The 18797-nt window shown below is 49.7% G+C and overlaps 1 protein-coding gene across 1 annotated transcript in view; it reads left to right on the forward strand.

Moving 5' to 3' along the window:
• Nucleotides 1-18797, forward strand: part of LOC134992744 (dedicator of cytokinesis protein 3-like) — a gene marked incomplete at its 3' end in the record, with an annotated part of 85005 nt that overhangs the window by 44578 nt on the left and 21630 nt on the right. Inside the window, exons 4-5 of the mRNA XM_063950805.1 lie at nucleotides 1730-1855; nucleotides 3755-3879. Of these exons, the coding sequence (XP_063806875.1) occupies nucleotides 1730-1855; nucleotides 3755-3879 (251 nt within the window). The remainder of the gene's footprint in view (nucleotides 1-1729; nucleotides 1856-3754; nucleotides 3880-18797) is intronic.

The raw sequence follows: 18797 nt of genomic DNA on the forward strand, positions 1-18797 counted from the left end.
ACAGCTCCATAGACATGTATTATCTCCTGTGAGATACAGTACAGATACACTGAGTGTACAGTGCAGACAGCTCCATAGACATGTATTATCTCCTGTGAGATACAGTACAGATACACTGAGTGTACAGTGCAGACAGCTCATAGACATGTATTATCTCCTGTGAGATACAGTACATATACACTGAGTGTACAGTGCAGACAGCTCCATAGACATGTATTATCTCCTGTGAGATACAGTACAGATACACTGAGTGTACAGTGCAGACAGCTCATAGACATGTATTATCACCTGTGAGATACAGTACAGATACACTGAGTGTACAGTGCAGACAGCTCCATCGACATGTATTATCTCCTGTGAGATACAGTACAGATACACTGAGTGTACAGTGCAGACAGCTCCATAGACATGTATTATCTCCTGTGAGATACAGTACAGATACACTGAGTGTACAGTGCAGACAGCTCCATAGACATGTATTATCACCTGTGAGATACAGTATAGATACACTGAGTGTACAGTGCAGACAGCTCCATAGACATGTATTATCTCCTGTGAGATACAGTACAGATACACTGAGTGTACAGTGCAGACAGCTCCATAGACATGTATTATCTCCTGTGAGATACAGTACAGATACACTGAGTGTACAGTGCAGACAGCTCCATAGACATGTATTATCACCTGTGAGATACAGTACAGATACACTGAGTGTACAGTGCAGACAGCTCCATAGACATGTATTATCTCCTGTGAGATACAGTACAGATACACTGAGTGTACAGTGCAGACAGCTCCATAGACATGTATTATCACCTGTGAGATACAGTACATATACACTGAGTGTACAGTGCAGACAGCTCCATAGACATGTATTATCTCCTGTGAGATACAGTACAGATACACTGAGTGTACAGTGCAGACAGCTCCATAGACATATATTATCTCCTGTGAGGTACAGTACAGATACACTGAGTGTACAGTGCAGACAGCTCCATAGACATGTATTATCTCCTGTGAGATACAGTACATATACACTGAGTGTACAGTGCAGACAGCTCCATAGACATGTATTATCTCCTGTGAGATACAGTACATATACACTGAGTGTACAGTGCAGACAGCTCCATAGACATGTATTATCTCCTGTGAGATACAGTACAGATACACTGAGTGTACAGTGCAGACAGCTCCATAGACATGTATTATCTCCTGTGAGATACAGTACAGATACACTGAGTGTACAGTACAGACAGCTCCATAGACATGTATTATCACCTGTGAGATACAGTACATATACACTGAGTGTACAGTGCAGACAGCTCCATAGACATGTATTATCTCCTGTGAGATACAGTACAGATACACTGAGTGTACAGTGCAGACAGCTGTGGACCGCTTCTTGTGTCCCATAGAGTCTGCACATGTATACACAGTACCCTGTTGTGTCTTCTGATATCTTCTATATACAGTTCCTGTTGCTATTACTGAGTCTGCTAGTTTTTGTTCCATATTTTTTAAAGGTTGAATTTCCAGAATTTGTTACATGTAGAATCCCTTCCCCAGAGGAGATCAGAGCCTCATTTACCACCCACATCTCATGTAAAGGACGTGTTGTTCTTATTGCAGTTGTACATCGGTTCATGTAAATTAACCTGTTAAAGTTATGTAAAGAAAAGTGTCTATAAATAAAATGTCTGTGATGTGACCGGTCCTCCTTTTTGTGTAGGGCTTATCGTGTCTCTACAGCTCCTGAGGGGAGACATGGAGCAGATCCGTAGGGAAAACCAGCTGCTGCTCAACAGGGGTGCAGCCGTTACCCGCAAACTGGGCTTCCCTGATGTTATTATGCCAGGTATCCTATATAGAAGCTGCTGAGAAACTCTTCCTTTCCCAGATATAGGGGGTCATTCCGAGTTGATCGCTCCCTGACGTTTTTCACAGCGCAGTGATCAGGGCAAAACTGTGCGTGTGTATGCACCGCAATGCGCAGGCGCGTCGTACGGGTACAAAGCGGATCGTTGCTGATCGATGGATCTAACGTAGAATCCATTCGTTCAGCCGATCGCAAGGAGATTGACAGGATGAAGGCGTTTGGGGGTGGCAACTGTTTTCTGGGAGTGGTTGGAAAAACGCAGGCGTGTCCAGGCGTTTGCAGGGCGGGTGTCTGACGTCATTTCCGGGACCAAAAAGACTGAAGTGATCGCAGCGGCTGAGTAAGTCCAGAGCTACTCTGAAACTGCACAAACTGTTTTTGTACCGCTCGACTGCAAAGCCGTTCGCACACTTGCAAAGCGAAAATACACTCCCCCATAGGCGGCGACTATGCATTTGAACGGCTGCTAAACGTAGCTAGCGAGCGATCAACTTGGAATGAGGGCTATAGTGTTGTTTCCTTACACACAAACTCTGACGTTACTTCACACAATTACAGTAAGCATCACACACACACTCATACACACACACACACACACACACACACACACACACACACACACACACACACACACTCAGCGCAGTCTCCTGAATCGTTAATGCAGTGCATTCCAAGTCTTGCATGCAGTGCAGTCACTGAATCTTGCTCGCAGCACAGTCCCCTGAATCTTGTACACCGCGCAGTCCCCTGAATCTTGTACACCGCGCAGTCCCCTGAATCTTGTACACCGCGCAGTCCCCTGAATCTTGTACACCGCGCAGTCCCCTGAATCTTGTACACCGCGCAGTCCCCTGAATCTTGTACACCGCGCAGTCCCCTGAATCTTGCACGCAGCACAGTCCCCTGAATCTTGTACACCGCGCAGTCCCCTGAATCTTGCACGCAGCACAGTCCCCTGAATCTTGTACACCGCGCAGTCCCCTGAATCTTGTACACCGCGCAGTCCCCTGAATCTTGTACACCGCGCAGTCCCCTGAATCTTGTACACCGCGCAGTCCCCTGAATCTTGTACACCGCGCAGTCCCCTGAATCTTGTACACCACGCAGTCCCCCGAATCTTGTACACCGCGCAGTCCCCCGAATCTTGAACGAAGTGCAGTCCAAAGTCTTGCATGCAGTGCAGTCACTGAATCTTACACGCAGCACAGTCCCCTGAATCTTGTACACCGCGCAGTCCCCTGAATCTTGTACACCACGCAGTCCCCCGAATCTTGAACGAAGTGCAGTCCAAAGTCTTGCATGCAGTGCAGTCACTGAATCTTACACGCAGCACAGTCCCCTGAATCTTGCATGCAGCACAGTCCCCTTAATCTTGCACGCAGCACAGTCCCAAGTCTTACATGCAGTGCAGACCCCTGAGTCTTGCACGCAGCACAGTCCCCTGAAACTTGCACACGTTACAGTCAATATCTTGCACGCCGCGCAGTCCCCTGAAGCTTGCACAGAGCACAGTCCCCTGAATCTTGCACAGAGCACAGTCCCCTGAATCTTGAACGAAGTGCAGTGCCAAGTCTTACATGCAGTGCAGTCACTGAGTCTTGCACACACCGCAGTCTGCTGAATCTTGCACACGTCACAGTCAATATCTTGCACGCAGCACAGTCCCCTGAATTTTGTGTGCAGTTTCCTGAGTATTGCATTCAGCGCAGTCCCCTGAGTCTTGCACGCGGCGCAGTTACTGAATCTTGCACGCGGCGCAGTCCCCTGAATCTTGCACGCGGCGCAGTCCACTGAAGCTTGCACGCGGCGCAGTCCCCTGAATCTTGCAAGGCGCGGTGTATTATTGTGTAAGACAGTAACATATGATTGTCCTCGCAGGGGATGTGCGCAATGATCTCTATGTGACTCTGGAAAAGGGCGACTTTGAGAGAGGAGGGAAGAGTGTGCAGAAGAATATCGAGGTCACTATACACGTGTTGTACGCCGACGGAGAGAACCTGAGGGTGAGCGGATTGTGATCTTTATATGCGTCACCGGACAAACACATTATCTCTCTTTTCAGGATAAAATAATCTTCAGTCCCACTATATAAAGATACAAGTTTTATAGCTAGTTGTTGGAGAATGCTGCAGGACTTATAAATAATTGCTTGATAATGCTGCAGGATTTGTATAAACTACAGTATCTGTTGGATATTGCTGCAGGCTGTGTAACTTTCGGATGATGCTGCGGGCTGTGTAACTGTCGGATGATGCTGCGGGCTGTGTAACTTTCGGATGATGCTGCGGGCTGTGTAACTGTCGGATGATGCTGCGGGCTGTGTAACTGTCGGATGATACTGTCGGATGATGCTGCGGGCTGTGTAACTGTCGGATGATACTGTCGGATGCTGCTGCGGGCTGTGTAACTGTAGAATGATGCTGCGGGCTGTGTAACTGTCGGATAATGCTGCGGGCTGTGTAACTGTCAGATGATGATGCAGGCTGTGTAACTGTCGGATAATGCTGCGGGCTGTGTAACTCAGATGATGATGCGGGCTGTGTAACTGTCGGATGATGCTGCGGGCTGTGTAACTGTCGGATGATGCTACAGGCTGTGTATCTGTTAGATAATGCTGCAGGCTGTGTATCTGTTAGATAATGGTGCGGGCTGTGTAACTCGGATGATGCTGTGTAACTGTCGGATGATGCTGCGGGCTGTGTAACTGTCGGATAATGCTGCAGGCTGTGTAACTGTAGGATGATGCTGCAGGCTGTGTAACTGTCGGATGATGCTGCAGGCTGTGTAACTGTCGGTTGATGCTGCAGGCTGTGTAACTGTCAGATGATGCTGCGGGCTGTGTAACTGTCGGATGATGCTGTGGGCTGTGTAACTGTCGGATGATGCTACAGGCTGTGTATCTGTTGGATAATGCTGCAGGCTGTGTATCTGTTAGATAATGCTGCGGGCTGTGTAACTGTCGGATGATGCTGCAGGCTTTGTAACTGTCGGATGATGCTGTGTAACTGTCGGATGATGCTGCAGGCTGTGTAACTGTCGGATGATGCTGCAGGCTGTGTATCTGTTAGATAATATTGCAGGCTGTGTAACTGTCAGATGATGCTGCAGGCTGTGTAACTCAGATGATGCTGTGTAACTGTCGGATGATGCTGCAGGCTGTGTATCTGTTAGATAATGCTGCAGGCTGTGTAACTGTTGGATGATGCTGCAGGCTGTGTAACTCGGATGATGCTGTGTAACTGTCGGATGATGCTGCGGGCTGTGTAACTGTCGGATAATGCTGCAGGCTGTGTAACTGTTGGATAATGCTGCAGGCTGTGTAACTGTAGGATGATGCTGCAGGCTGTGTAACTGTCGGATGATGCTGCAGGCTGTGTAACTGTCGGTTGATGCTGCAGGCTGTGTAACTGTCGGATGATGCTGCAGGCTGTGTAACTGTCGGATGATGCTGCAGGCCTTGTAACTTTCGGGTTGAGGCTGCAGGCTGTGTAACTGTTGGATGATGCTGCGGGCTGTGTAACTTTCGGATGATGCTGCGGGCTGTGTAACTGTCGGATGATGCTGCGGGCTGTGTAACTGTCGGATGATACTGTCGGATGCTGCTGCGGGCTGTGTAACTGTAGAATGATGCTGCGGGCTGTGTAACTGTCGGATAATGCTGCGGGCTGTGTAACTGTAGAATGATGCTGCGGGCTGTGTAACTGTCGGATAATGCTGCGGGCTGTGTAACTGTCAGATGATGATGCAGGCTGTGTAACTGTCGGATAATGCTGCGGGCTGTGTAACTGTCAGATGATGATGCGGGCTGTGTAACTGTCGGATGATGCTGCGGGCTGTGTAACTGTCGGATGATGCTACAGGCTGTGTATCTGTTGGACAATGCTGCAGGCTGTGTATCTGTTAGATAATGGTGCGGGCTGTGTAACTCGGATGATGCTGTGTAACTGTCGGATGATGCTGCGGGCTGTGTAACTGTCGGATAATGCTGCAGGCTGTGTAACTGTAGGATGATGCTGCAGGCTGTGTAACTGTCGGATGATGCTGCAGGCTGTGTAACTGTCGGTTGATGCTGCAGGCTGTGTAACTGTCGGATGATGCTGTGGGCTGTGTAACTGTCGGATGATGCTACAGGCTGTGTATCTGTTGGATAATGCTGCAGGCTGTGTATCTGTTAGATAATGCTGCGGGCTGTGTAACTGTCGGATGATGCTGCAGGCTTTGTAACTGTCGGATGATGCTGTGTAACTGTCGGATGATGCTGCAGGCTGTGTATCTGTTAGATAATATTGCAGGCTGTGTAACTGTCAGATGATGCTGCAGGCTGTGTAACTCAGATGATGCTGTGTAACTGTCGGATGATGCTGCAGGCTGTGTATCTGTTAGATAATGCTGCAGGCTGTGTAACTGTTGGATGATGCTGCAGGCTGTGTAACTCGGATGATGCTGTGTAACTGTCGGATGATGCTGCGGGCTGTGTAACTGTCGGATAATGCTGCAGGCTGTGTAACTTGGATAATGCTGCAGGCTGTGTAACTGTAGGATGATGCTGCAGGCTGTGTAACTGTCGGATGATGCTGCAGGCTGTGTAACTGTCGGTTGATGCTGCAGGCTGTGTAACTGTCAGATGATGCTGCGGGCTGTGTAACTGTCGGATGATGCTGCAGGCTGTGTATCTGTCGGATGATGCTGCAGGCTGTGTAACTGTCGGATGATGCTGCAGGCCTTGTAACTTTCGGGTTGAGGCTGCAGGCTGTGTAACTGTTGGATGATGCTGCGGGCTGTGTAACTGTCGGATGATACTGTCGGCTGATGCTGCGGGCTGTGTAACTGTCGAATGATGCTGCGGGCTGTGTAACTGTCAGATGATGATGCAGGCTGTGTAACTGTCGGATGATGCTGCGGGCTGTGTAACTGTCGGATGATACTGTCGGCTGATGCTGCGGGCTGTGTAACTGTCGAATGATGCTGCGGGCTGTGTAACTGTCAGATGATGATGCAGGCTGTGTAACTGTCGGATAATGCTGCAGGCTGTGTAACTGTCAGATGATGATGCAGGCTGTGTAACTGTCGGATGATGCTGCGGGCTGTGTAACTGTCAGATGATGGTGCAGGCTGTGTAACTGTCGGATGATGTTGCGGGCTGTGTAACTGTCAGATGATGCTGCGGGCTGTGTAACTGTCGGATGATGCTGTGGGCTGTGTAACTGTCGGATGATGCTACAGGCTGTGTATCTGTTAGATAATGCTGCGGGCTGTGTAATTGTCGGATGATGCTGCAGGCTTTGTAACTGTCGGATGATGCTGCAGGCTGTGTAACTGTCGGATGATGCTACAGGCTGTGTATCTGTTAGATAATATTGCAGGCTGTGTAACTGTCAGATGATGCTGCAGGCTGTGTATCTGTTAGATAATGCTGCAGGCTGTGTAACTGTTGGATGATGCTGCAGGCTGTGTAACTGTAGAATGATGCTGCGGGCTGTGTAACTGTCGGATGATACTGCGGGCTGTGTAACTGTCGGATGATGCTGCGGGCTGTGTAACTGTCGGATGATACTGTCGGATGATGCTGCGGGCTGTGTAACTGTCGAATGATGCTGCGGGCTGTGTAACTGTCAGATGATGATGCAGGCTGTGTAACTGTCGGATGATACTGTCGGATGATGCTGCGGGCTGTGTAACTGTCGAATGATGCTGCGGGCTGTGTAACTGTCGGATGATGCTGCGGGCTGTTTAACTGTCAGATGATGATGCAGGCTGTGTAACTGTCGGATGATGCTGCCGGCTGTGTAACTGTCGGATGATGCTGCAGGCTGTGTAACTGTCGGATGATGCTGCGGGCTGTGTAACTGTCGGATGATGCTACAGGCTGTGTATCTGTTGGATAATGCTGCAGGCTGTGTAACTGTCGGATGATGCTGCGGGCTGTGTAACTGTCAGATGATGCTGCGGGCTGTGTAACTGTTGAATGATGCTGCGGGCTGTGTAACTGTCGGATGATGCTGCGGGCTGTGTAACTGTCGGATGATGCTGCGGGCTGTTTAACTGTCAGATGATGATGCAGGCTGTGTAACTGTCGGATGATGCTGCCGACTGTGTAACTGTCGGATGATGCTGCAGGCTGTGTAACTGTCGGATGATGCTGTGGGCTGTGTAACTGTCGGATGATGCTACAGGCTGTGTATCTGTTGGATAATGCTGCAGGCTGTGTAACTGTCGGATGATGCTGCGGGCTGTGTAACTGTCAGATGATGCTGCGGGCTGTGTAACTGTCGGATGATGCTGCGGGCTGTGTAACTGTCGGATGATGCTACAGGCTGTGTATCTGTTGGATAATGCTGCAGGCTGTGTATCTGTTAGATAATGCTGCAGGCTGTGTAACTGTCGGATGATGCTGCAGGCTTTGTAACTGTCGGATGATGCTGCAGGCTGTGTAACTCGGATGATGCTGTGTAACTGTCGGATAATGCTGCGGGCTGTGTAACTGTCGGATAATGCTGCAGGCTGTGTAACTGTAGGATGATGCTGCAGGCTGTGTAACTGTCGGATGATGCTGCAGGCTGTGTAACTGTCGGTTGATGCTGCAGGCTGTGTAACTGTCAGATGATGCTGCGGGCTGTGTAACTGTCGGATGATGCTGTGGGCTGTGTAACTGTCGGATGATGCTACAGGCTGTGTATCTGTTGGATAATGCTGCAGGCTGTGTATCTGTTAGATAATGCTGCGGGCTGTGTAACTGTCGGATGATGCTGCAGGCTTTGTAACTGTCGGATGATGCTGTGTAACTGTCGGATGATGCTGCAGGCTGTGTAACTGTCGGATGATGCTGCAGGCTGTGTATCTGTTAGATAATATTGCAGGCTGTGTAACTGTCAGATGATGCTGCAGGCTGTGTAACTCAGATGATGCTGTGTAACTGTCGGATGATGCTGCAGGCTGTGTATCTGTTAGATAATGCTGCAGGCTGTGTAACTGTTGGATGATGCTGCAGGCTGTGTAACTCGGATGATGCTGTGTAACTGTCGGATGATGCTGCGGGCTGTGTAACTGTCGGATAATGCTGCAGGCTGTGTAACTGTTGGATAATGCTGCAGGCTGTGTAACTGTCGGATGATGCTGCAGGCTGTGTAACTGTCGGATGATGCTGCAGGCTGTGTAACTGTCGGTTGATGCTGCAGGCTGTGTAACTGTCAGATGATGCTGCGGGCTGTGTAACTGTCGGATGAGGCTGCAGGCTGTGTATCTGTCGGATGATGCTGCAGGCTGTGTAACTGTCGGATGATGCTGCAGGCCTTGTAACCTTCGGGTTGAGGCTGCAGGCTGTGTAACTGTTGGATGATGCTGCGGGCTGTGTAACTGTCGGATGATACTGTCGGCTGATGCTGCGGGCTGTGTAACTGTCGAATGATGCTGCGGGCTGTGTAACTGTCAGATGATGATGCAGGCTGTGTAACTGTCGGATGATGCTGCGGGCTGTGTAACTGTCGGATGATACTGTCGGATGATGCTGCGGGCTGTGTAACTGTCAGATGATGGTGCAGGCTGTGTAACTGTCGGATGATGCTGCGGGCTGTGTAACTGTCAGATGATGCTGCGGGCTGTGTAACTGTCGGATGATGCTGCGGGCTGTGTAACTGTCGGATGATGCTACAGGCTGTGTATCTGTTGGATAATGCTGCAGGCTGTGTATCTGTCAGATGATGCTGCGTGCTGTGTAACTGTCGGATGATGCTGCGGGCTGTGTAACTGTCGGATGATGCTGCAGGCTGTGTAACTGTCGGATGATGCTGCAGGCTGTGTATCTGTTAGATAATATTGCAGGCTGTGTAACTGTCAGATGATGCTGCAGGCTGTGTAACTCGGATGATGCTGTGTAACTGTCAGATGATGCTGCGGGCTGTGTAACTGTCGGATAATGCTGCAGGCTGTGTAACTGTAGGATGATGCTGCAGGCTGTGTAACTGTCAGATGATGCTGCGGGCTGTGTAACTGTCGGATGATGCTGCAGGCTGTGTAACTGTCGGATGATGCTGCAGGCTGTGTAACTGTCAGATGATGCTGCGGGCTGTGTAACTGTCGGATGATGCTGTGGGCTGTGTAACTGTCGGATGATGCTACAGGCTGTGTATCTGTTGGATAATGCTGCAGGCTGTGTATCTGTTAGATAATGCTGCGGGCTGTGTAATTGTCGGATGATGCTGCAGGCTTTGTAACTGTCGGATAATGCTGTGTAACTGTCGGATGATGCTGCAGGCTGTGTAACTGTCGGATGATGCTACAGGCTGTGTATCTGTTAGATAATATTGCAGGCTGTGTAACTGTCGGATGATGCTGCGGGCTGTGTAACTGTCGGATGATGCTGCAGGCTGTGTATCTGTTAGATAATGCTGCAGGCTGTGTAACTGTTGGATGATGCTGCAGGCTGTGTAACTCGGATGATGCTGTGTAACTGTCGGATGATGCTGCGGGTTGTGTAACTGTCGGATAATGCTGCAGGCTGTGTAACTGTTGGATAATGCTGCAGGCTGTGTAACTGTAGGATGATGCTGCAGGCTGTGTAACTCGGATGATGCTGCAGGCTGTGTAACTGTCGGTTGATGCTGTAGGCTGTGTAACTGTCAGATGATGCTGCGGGCTGTGTAACTGTCGGATGATGCTGCAGGCTGTGTATCTGTCGGATGATGCTGCAGGCTGTGTAACTGTCGGATGATGCTGCAGGCCTTGTAACTTTCGGGTTGAGGCTGCAGGCTGTGTAACTGTTGGATGATGCTGCGGGCTGTGTAACTTTTGGATGATGCTATGTAACTGTCGGATGATGCTATCGGCTGTGTAACTGTCGGATGATGCTGCAGGCTGTGTAACTGTCGGATGATGCTGCGGGCTGTAACTGTCGGATGATGCTGTGTAACTGTTGGATGATGCTGTGGGCTGTGTAACTGTCGGATGATGCTGCGGGCTGTGTAACTGTCGGATGATGCTGTGTAACTGTCAGATGATGCTGCGGGCTGTGTAACTGTCGGATGATGCTGCAGGCTGTGTAACTGTTGGATGATGCTGCGGGCTGTGTAACTGTCGGATGATGCTGTGTAACTGTCAGATGATGCTGCAGGCTGTGTAACTGTCGGATGATGCTGCGGGCTGTGTAACTGTCAGATGATGCTGCAGGCTGTGTAACTGTTGGATGATGCTGCGGGCTGTGTAACTTTCGGATGATGCTGTGTAACTGTCGGATAATGCTGTGGGCTGTGTAACTGTCGGATGATGCTGTGGGCTGTGTAACTGTCGGATGATGCTGTCGGCTGTGTAACTGTCGGATGATGCTGCAGGCTGTGTAACTTTCGGATGATGCTGTGTAACTGTCGGATGATGCTGCGGGCTGTGTAACTTTCGGATGATGCTGTGTAACTGTCGGATAATGCTGTGGGCTGTGTAACTGTCGGATGAGGCTGTCGGCTGTGTAACTGTCGGATAATGCTGCAGGCTGTGTAACTGTCGGATGATGCTGCGGGCTGTGTAACTGTCGGATGATGCTGTGTAACTGTTGGATGATGCTGTGGGCTGTGTAACTGTCGGATGATGCTGCGGGCTGTGTAACTGTCGGATGATGCTGCAGGCTGTGTAACTGTCGGATGATGCTGCGGGCTGTGTAACTGTCGGATGATGCTGTGTAACTGTTGGATGATGCTGCAGGCTGTGTAACTGTCGGATGATGCTGCGGGCTGTGTAACTGTCGGATGATGCTGCAGGCTGTGTAACTGTCGGATGATGCTGTGTAACTGTTGGATGATGCTGTGGGCTGTGTAACTGACGGATGATGCTGCGGGCTGTGTAACTTTCGGATGATGCTGTGGGCTGTGTAACTGTTGGATGATGCTGCGGGCTGTGTAACTGTCGGATGATGCTGCGAGCTGTGTAACTGTCGGATGATGCTGTGTAACTGTCAGATGATACTGCAGGCTGTGTAACTGTCGGATGATGCTGCGGGCTGTGTAACTGTCGGATGATGCTGTGTAACTGTCAGATGATACTGCAGGCTGTGTAACTGTCGGATGATGCTGTGTAACTGACGGATGATGCTGCAGGCTGTGTAACTGTTGGATGATGCTGCGGGCTGTGTAACTTTCAGATGATGCTGTGTAACTGTCGGATGATGCTGCGGGCTGTGTAACTGTTGGATGATGTTGCGGGCTGTGTAACTTTCAGATGATGCTGTGTAACTGTCGGACGATGCTGCGGACTGTGTAACTGTCGGACGATGCTGCGGGCTGTGTAACTGTCGGACGATGCTGCGGGCTGTGTAACTGTGGGATGATGCTGCAGGTTTTATAACATTACAGAACAGTGTTTCTCTTACGTCCTAGAGGATGCTGGGGACTCCGTAAGGACCATGGGGTATAGACGGGCTTCGCAGGAGACATGGGCACTATAAAGAACTTTAGAATGGGTGTGTACTGGCTCCTCCCTCTATGCCCCTCCTCCAGACCTCAGATCCTGTGCCCAGAGGAGACTGGGTGCACTGCAGGGGAGCTCTCCTGAGTTTCTCTGAAAAAGAATTTTGTTAGGTTTTTTATTTTCAGGGAGCACTGCTGGCAACAGGCTCCCTGCATCGTGGGACTGAGGGGAGAGAATCAGACCTACTTAAATGATAGGCTCTGCTTCTTAGGCTACTGGACACCATTAGCTCCAGAGGGTCGGAACGCTTGTCTCACCCTCGCCGCTCGGCCCGGAGCCGCGCCGCCGTCCTCCTCACAGAGCCGGAAGATAGAAGCCGGGTGAGTAGCAGAAGAAAGAAGACTTCAAAGGCGGCAGAAGACTTCAGTTCTTCAGTGAGGTAACGCGCAGCGCCATTGCTCCCACACACACACACACACACACACAACAGTGGGCACTGCAAGGGTGCAGGGCACAGGGGGGGGCGCCCTGGGCAGCAATTAATAGCCTCAAGGAACACTGGCAGATGTACATATACTGCGGAAGCAGTATATTATTTATCCCCGCCAGTTTTTTGATTGTTTGAGCGGGAACGAAGCCCGCCGCTGAGGGGGCGGGGCTTGATCCTCCAGCACTAACCAGCGCCATTTTCTCCACAGCACATGCAGGGAAGCTGGCTCCCCGGACTCTCCCCTGCTGAACACGGTCACAGAGGGCAAAAAAGAGGGGGGGGGCACTTTTTATTGGCGCAGTGACTGTATATTATATCTTTGTATAAAAGCGCTGTTTGTCTGGGAATTTGGTTTCCAGTGTCAGTTGGCGCTGGGTGTGTGCTGGCATACTCTCTCTCTGTCTCTCCAAAGGGCCTTATTGGGGAACTGTCTCCATATAGATATATCCCTGAGTGTGTGGGGGTGTCGGTACGCGTATGTCGGCATGTCTGAAGCGGAAGGCTCTTCTAAGGAGGAGGGGGAGCAGATGATTGTGGTGTCTCCGTCGGCAACGCCGACACATGATTGGATGGATATGCTGAATGTTTTAAATGCAAATGTGGCTTTGTTACATAAGAGATTGGACAAAGCAGAGTCCAGGGATAATGCAGGTAGTCAGTCAATGGCTTTGACGGTGTTACAGGGACCTTCAGGGTCTCAAAAACGTCCCCTGTCCCAAATAACAGACACTGATACCGACACGGATTCTGACTCCAGTGTCAACTACGAGGATGCAAGGTTACACCCAAGGGTTTATATGATTATTGCAATAAAAGATGTGTTGCATATCACGGAGGACCCCCCTGTCCCTGACAAGAGGGTTCACAAAAAAGAAACCTGAGGTAAGTTTTCCCCCATCTCATGAGCTGAACGAGTTATTTGAAAAAGCTTGGGAAACTCCAGACAAGAAGCTGCAGGTTCCCAAAAGAATTCTTATGGCGTATCCTTTCCCTGCGAAGGACAGGTTGCGGTGGGAATCCTCGCCCAGGGTGGACAAGGGGTTGACGCGCTTGTCCAAAAAGGTGGCGCTACCGTCTCCAGACACAGCAGCCCTCAAGGATCCTGCTGATCGCAGACAGGAAACCACCTTAAAATCAATTTATACACATACAGGGACCTTGCTCAGACCGGCAATAGAGTCGGCTTGGGTTTGTAGCGCTGTAGCAGCTTGAACTGATACCTTGTCAGCTGACTTCGATACCCTAGATAGGGATACCATTTTATTGACCTTAGGTCACATAAAAGACGCAGTATTGTATATGAGAGACGCTCAGAGAGACGTTGGTCTGCTAGGTTCGAGAGCCAACGCCATGGCGATTTCTGCTAGGCGAGCCCTGTGGACTCGGGTGATGCCGACTCAAAGAAACATATGGAAGTTTTACCTTACAAAGGTGAGGATTTATTTGGAGAAGGTCTCGCAGACCTGGTTTCCACAGCTACCGCGGGTAAATCTACCTTTTTACCTTATGTTTCTCCACAGCAAAAGAAGAAAACGCCGCAATATCAGATGCAGTTCTTTCGATCACATAAGTCCAGAAGAGGTCGGGGTTCCTCCTTCCTCGCCAGAGGTAAGGGTAGAGGGAAAAAACTGCCTGCTACGGCTAGTTCCCAGGAGCAGAAGTCCTCCCCGGCTTCTGCTAAATCCATGGCATAACGATGGGACTCCGGTGGGGGCACGTTTTCGACTCTTCAGCCAAGTCTGGGTTCTGTCAGATTTGGATCCTTGGGCAATGGAAATTGTATCCCAAGGCTACAAGCTGGAATTCGAAGACGTGCCTCCTCGCCGGTTTTTCAAATTGCCTTTACCAGCTTCTCCCCCAAAGAGGGAGATAGTGTTAGCTGCGATTCAAAAACTGTGTCAACAACAAGTGGTTGTCGAGGTTCCCCTAGTTCAACAGGGGAAGGGGTACTACTCAACCCTATTTGTGGTCCCGAAACCGGATGGCTCGGTCAGACCCATTCTAAATTTGAAATCCCTAAACCTGTACTTAAAAAAGTTCAAATTCAAGATGGAATCGCTCAGGGCGGTTATCTCCAGCTTGGAAGGGGGGGATTTTATGGTGTCTCTAGACATAAAGAATGCATACCTTCATGTCCCCATATATCCCCCCTCATCAGGCGTACCTGAGATTCGCTGTACAGGACTGTCATTACCAGTTTCAGACGTTGCCGTTTGGGCTTTCCACAGCCCCGAGGGTTTTCACCAAGGTAATGGCGGAAATGATGGTGCTCCTGCACAGGCAGGGAGTCACAATTATCCCGTACTTGGACGATCTCCTGATAAAAGCGAGATCGAGAGATCAGTTGCTGAAAAGCGTGTCGCTCTCCCTGAGAGTGCTGCAGCAGCATGGCTGGATTCTAAATCTACCAAAGTCACAGTTGGTTCCAACGACTCGGCTATCTTTCTTAGGCATGGTTCTGGACACGGAACAAAAGAGGGTTTTTCTCCCAGTGGAAAAAGCCCAGGAACTCCAGAACATGGTCAGAGACCTGTTAAAACCGAAAAGAGTGTCAGTCCATCAATGCACTCGAGTTCTGGGGAAAATGGTGGCGTCCTACGAGGCCATCCCCTTCGGCAGGTTTCATGCGCGGACGTTTCAGTGGGACCTTCTGGACAAGTGGTCCGGGTCCCATCTTCAACTTCATCAAACAATAAGCCTGTCCCCCAGGGCCAGGGTGTCTCTCCTGTGGTGGCTGCAGAGTGCTCACCTTCTAGAGGGTCACAGGTTCAGCATTCAAGACTGGGTTCTGGTGACCACGGACGCGAGCCTCCGAGGATGGGGAGTAGTCACACGAGAAAGAAACTTTCAGGGGACATGGTCAAGCCAGGAGGCTTGTCTACACATCAATGTACTGGAATTGAGGGCCATATACAACGGCCTTCGTCAAGCGGAGAATCTCCTTCGCGACCTACCGGTACTGATTCAATCAGACAACGTCACAGCCGTGGCTCATGTAAACCGCCAAGGCGGGACAAGGAGCAGAGTGGCAATGACGGAAGCCACCAGGATTCTTTGCTGGGCGGAAATTCACGTAAGCGCTCTGTCAGCTGTATTCATTCCGGGTGTGGACAACTGGGAAGCAGACTTCCTCAGCAGACACGATCTCCATCCAGGAGAGTGGGGACTTCATCAAGGAGTTTTTGCAGAGATAACAAGTCATTGGGGACTTCCTCAAATAGACATGATGGCGTCACGCCTCAACAAGAAGCTTCGGAGGTATTGTGCCAGGTCAAGGGACCCTCAGGAAGTAGCGGTAGACGCCCTGGTGACACCGTGGGTGTTTCAGTCGGTCTATGTGTTCCCTCCTCTGCCACTCATCTCAAAGATATTGAGAATCATAAGACGAAAAAGAGTGCAGACAATACTCATTGTTCCAGATTGGCCTCGAAGGGCCTGGTATTCAGATCTTCAGGAAATGCTCACAGAAGATCCGTGGCCTCTTCCTCTCAGAGAGGAAGCTGTTGCAACAGGAGCCCTGCGTGTTCCACGACTTACCGCGGTTACGTTTGACGGCATGGCGGTTGAACACCGAATCCTAGCTGGGAAAGGCATTCCGGAAGAAGTCATCCCTACTCTGATAAAGGCTAGGAAGGAGGTGACGGCGAAACATTATCACCGTATCTGGAGAAAGTATGTATCTTGGTGTGAGGCCAAGAGTGCTCCTACTGAATATTTCCATCTGGGCCGTTTCCTTCACTTTCTGCAGACAGGAGTGGATATGGGCCTTAAATTGGGCTCCATTAAAGTACAGATTTCGGCCTTATCGATTTTCTTTCAGAAGGAATTGGCTTCTCTCCCAGAAGTCCAGACTTTTGTGAAGGGAATGCTGCACATCCAGCCTCCTTTTGTGCCTCCTGTGGCACCATGGGACCTTAACGTGGTGTTACAGTTCCTGAAATCTCACTGGTTTGAGCCCCTTCAAACAGTGGAATTAAAGTTTCTCACTTGGAAGGTGGTCATGTTGTTGGCGTTGGCAAGGCGGGTGTCTGAATTGGCGGCTTTGTCTCACAAAAGCCCCTATCTGATTTTTCATATGGATAGAGCGGAGTTGAGGACTCGTCCTCAATTTTTGCCTAAGGTGGTTTCTTCGTTTCATATGAACCAACCTATCGTGGTGCCTGTGGCTACGGGTGACTTTGGAGGATTCCAAGTCCCTGGATGTAGTCAGGGCCTTAAAAATTTATGTGGATATGTAACACGATTTAGCAGGCTCATTCTACGGCTGGATTGCCGTTACCAAATTCGGTGAGGGCCCAGTCCACTAGGAAGGTGGGCTCTTCTTGGGCGGTATTACAGCTTTCCGTGCGGCGACTTGGTCGGGTTCAAACACTTTTGCTAAATTCTACAAGTTTGATACCTTGGCTGAGGAGGACCTCATGTTTGCTCAATCGGTGCTGCAGAGTCATCCGCACTCTCCCGCCCGGTCTGGAGCTTTGGTATAATCCCCATGGTCCTTACGGAGTCCCCAGCATCCTCTAGGACGTTAGAGAAAATAAGATTTTAAACCTACCGGTAAATCTTTTTCTCCTAGTCCGTAGAGGATGCTGGGCGCCCGTCCCAGTGCGGACTATTTCTGCAAGACTTGTTTATAGTTATTGCTTACATAAGGGTTATGTTACAGTTTTGATCAGTCTCGGGCTAATGCTGTTTTGTTTCATACTGTTAACAGGTTAGTATATTCCAAGTTATACGGTGTGATTGGTGTGGGCTGGTATGAATCTTGCCCTTAGATTAACAAAATCCTTCCTCGTACTGTCCGTCTCCTCTGGGCACAGTTTCTCTAAGGTCTGGAGGAGGGGCATAGAGGGAGGAGCCAGTGCACACCCATTCTAAAGTTCTTAATAGTGCCCATGTCTCCTGCGGAGCCCGTCTATACCCCATGGTCCTTACGGAGTCCCCAGCATCCTCTACGGACTAGGAGAAAAAGGTTTACAGGTAGGTTTAAAATCTTATTTTTGCTGTGAAATATTTGGAGACTTTTCTAGACGTTATACAGGCAGTGTTATCCATGATCAGTTCTCTTATTAGAACAACTAGTTCTGCCTGCCCGTAGTTGACGACTGATTATTAATTTTATTTAATGATACATTTTTTTTCTTTCACATTTTTTTTTAGTTCACTCTTCAGTCTTAATATCTTGTAGTTATTTTTCTTGAGTAATTCTCATTTATTTTTGCAATGAAATATCGCTGATAAATAATAACAGATATACTATATGGACAGACATATTTGGCCACATCAGACCCGTTGCCACAGGTGTATAAAATCAAGCACCCAGCCATGCAGTCTCCGTGTGCAGACATTTGTGATAGAGATTGTGTCGTTGTGAAGAGCTCAGTGACACAAGCGTGGTGCTGTGATAGGACGCCACTTCTGCAATAAGATGGCTCATGAACGTTCATCCGGGTCTGGGACTCAGGGTCGACAACAAAAAGGTTGACACACCTTAGGTTGACGCCAATTGGTCGACACACCTTAGGTCGACATGGACAAAAGGTCGACATGAGTTTTTTATGTTTTTTTGGTGTCGTTTTCTTCGTAGAGTGACCGGGATCCCAAATTAGTGCACCGCGTCCCCTCGCATGGCTCGCTTCGCTTGCCATGCTTCGGGCATGGTGCCTTCGCTCCGCTACCGCTTCGCTCGGCACAGATTACCGTTCCAATCGTAGTCCACGTGGATCGTTAAGTATGAAAAGGTTCCAAAAAAGAAAAAAATTGTGAAAAACTCATGTCGACCTTTTTCCATGTCGACCTTTTGTCCATGTCGACCTAAGGTGTGTCGACCAATTGGCGTCGACCTAAGGTGTGTCGACCTTTTTGTTGTCGACCTGGAGTCCGGATACCGTTCATGCCTGCTGAATATCAGCCTGTGTGTACCGCACTGTAGGAGTAAGCCCTGGGCTGTGCACACACTGCACAGACTGGACAAATCATTCCATGGTGAGTGAGCTGCGAACAGATTTGCAGATGTCCGCTGTCTGGCAAAGTTTTTGCGCGGCG

This window comes from Pseudophryne corroboree, unplaced genomic scaffold (genome assembly GCF_028390025.1).
Source record: "Pseudophryne corroboree isolate aPseCor3 unplaced genomic scaffold, aPseCor3.hap2 scaffold_1221, whole genome shotgun sequence".
Classification (NCBI taxonomy): Eukaryota; Metazoa; Chordata; class Amphibia; order Anura; family Myobatrachidae; genus Pseudophryne; species Pseudophryne corroboree.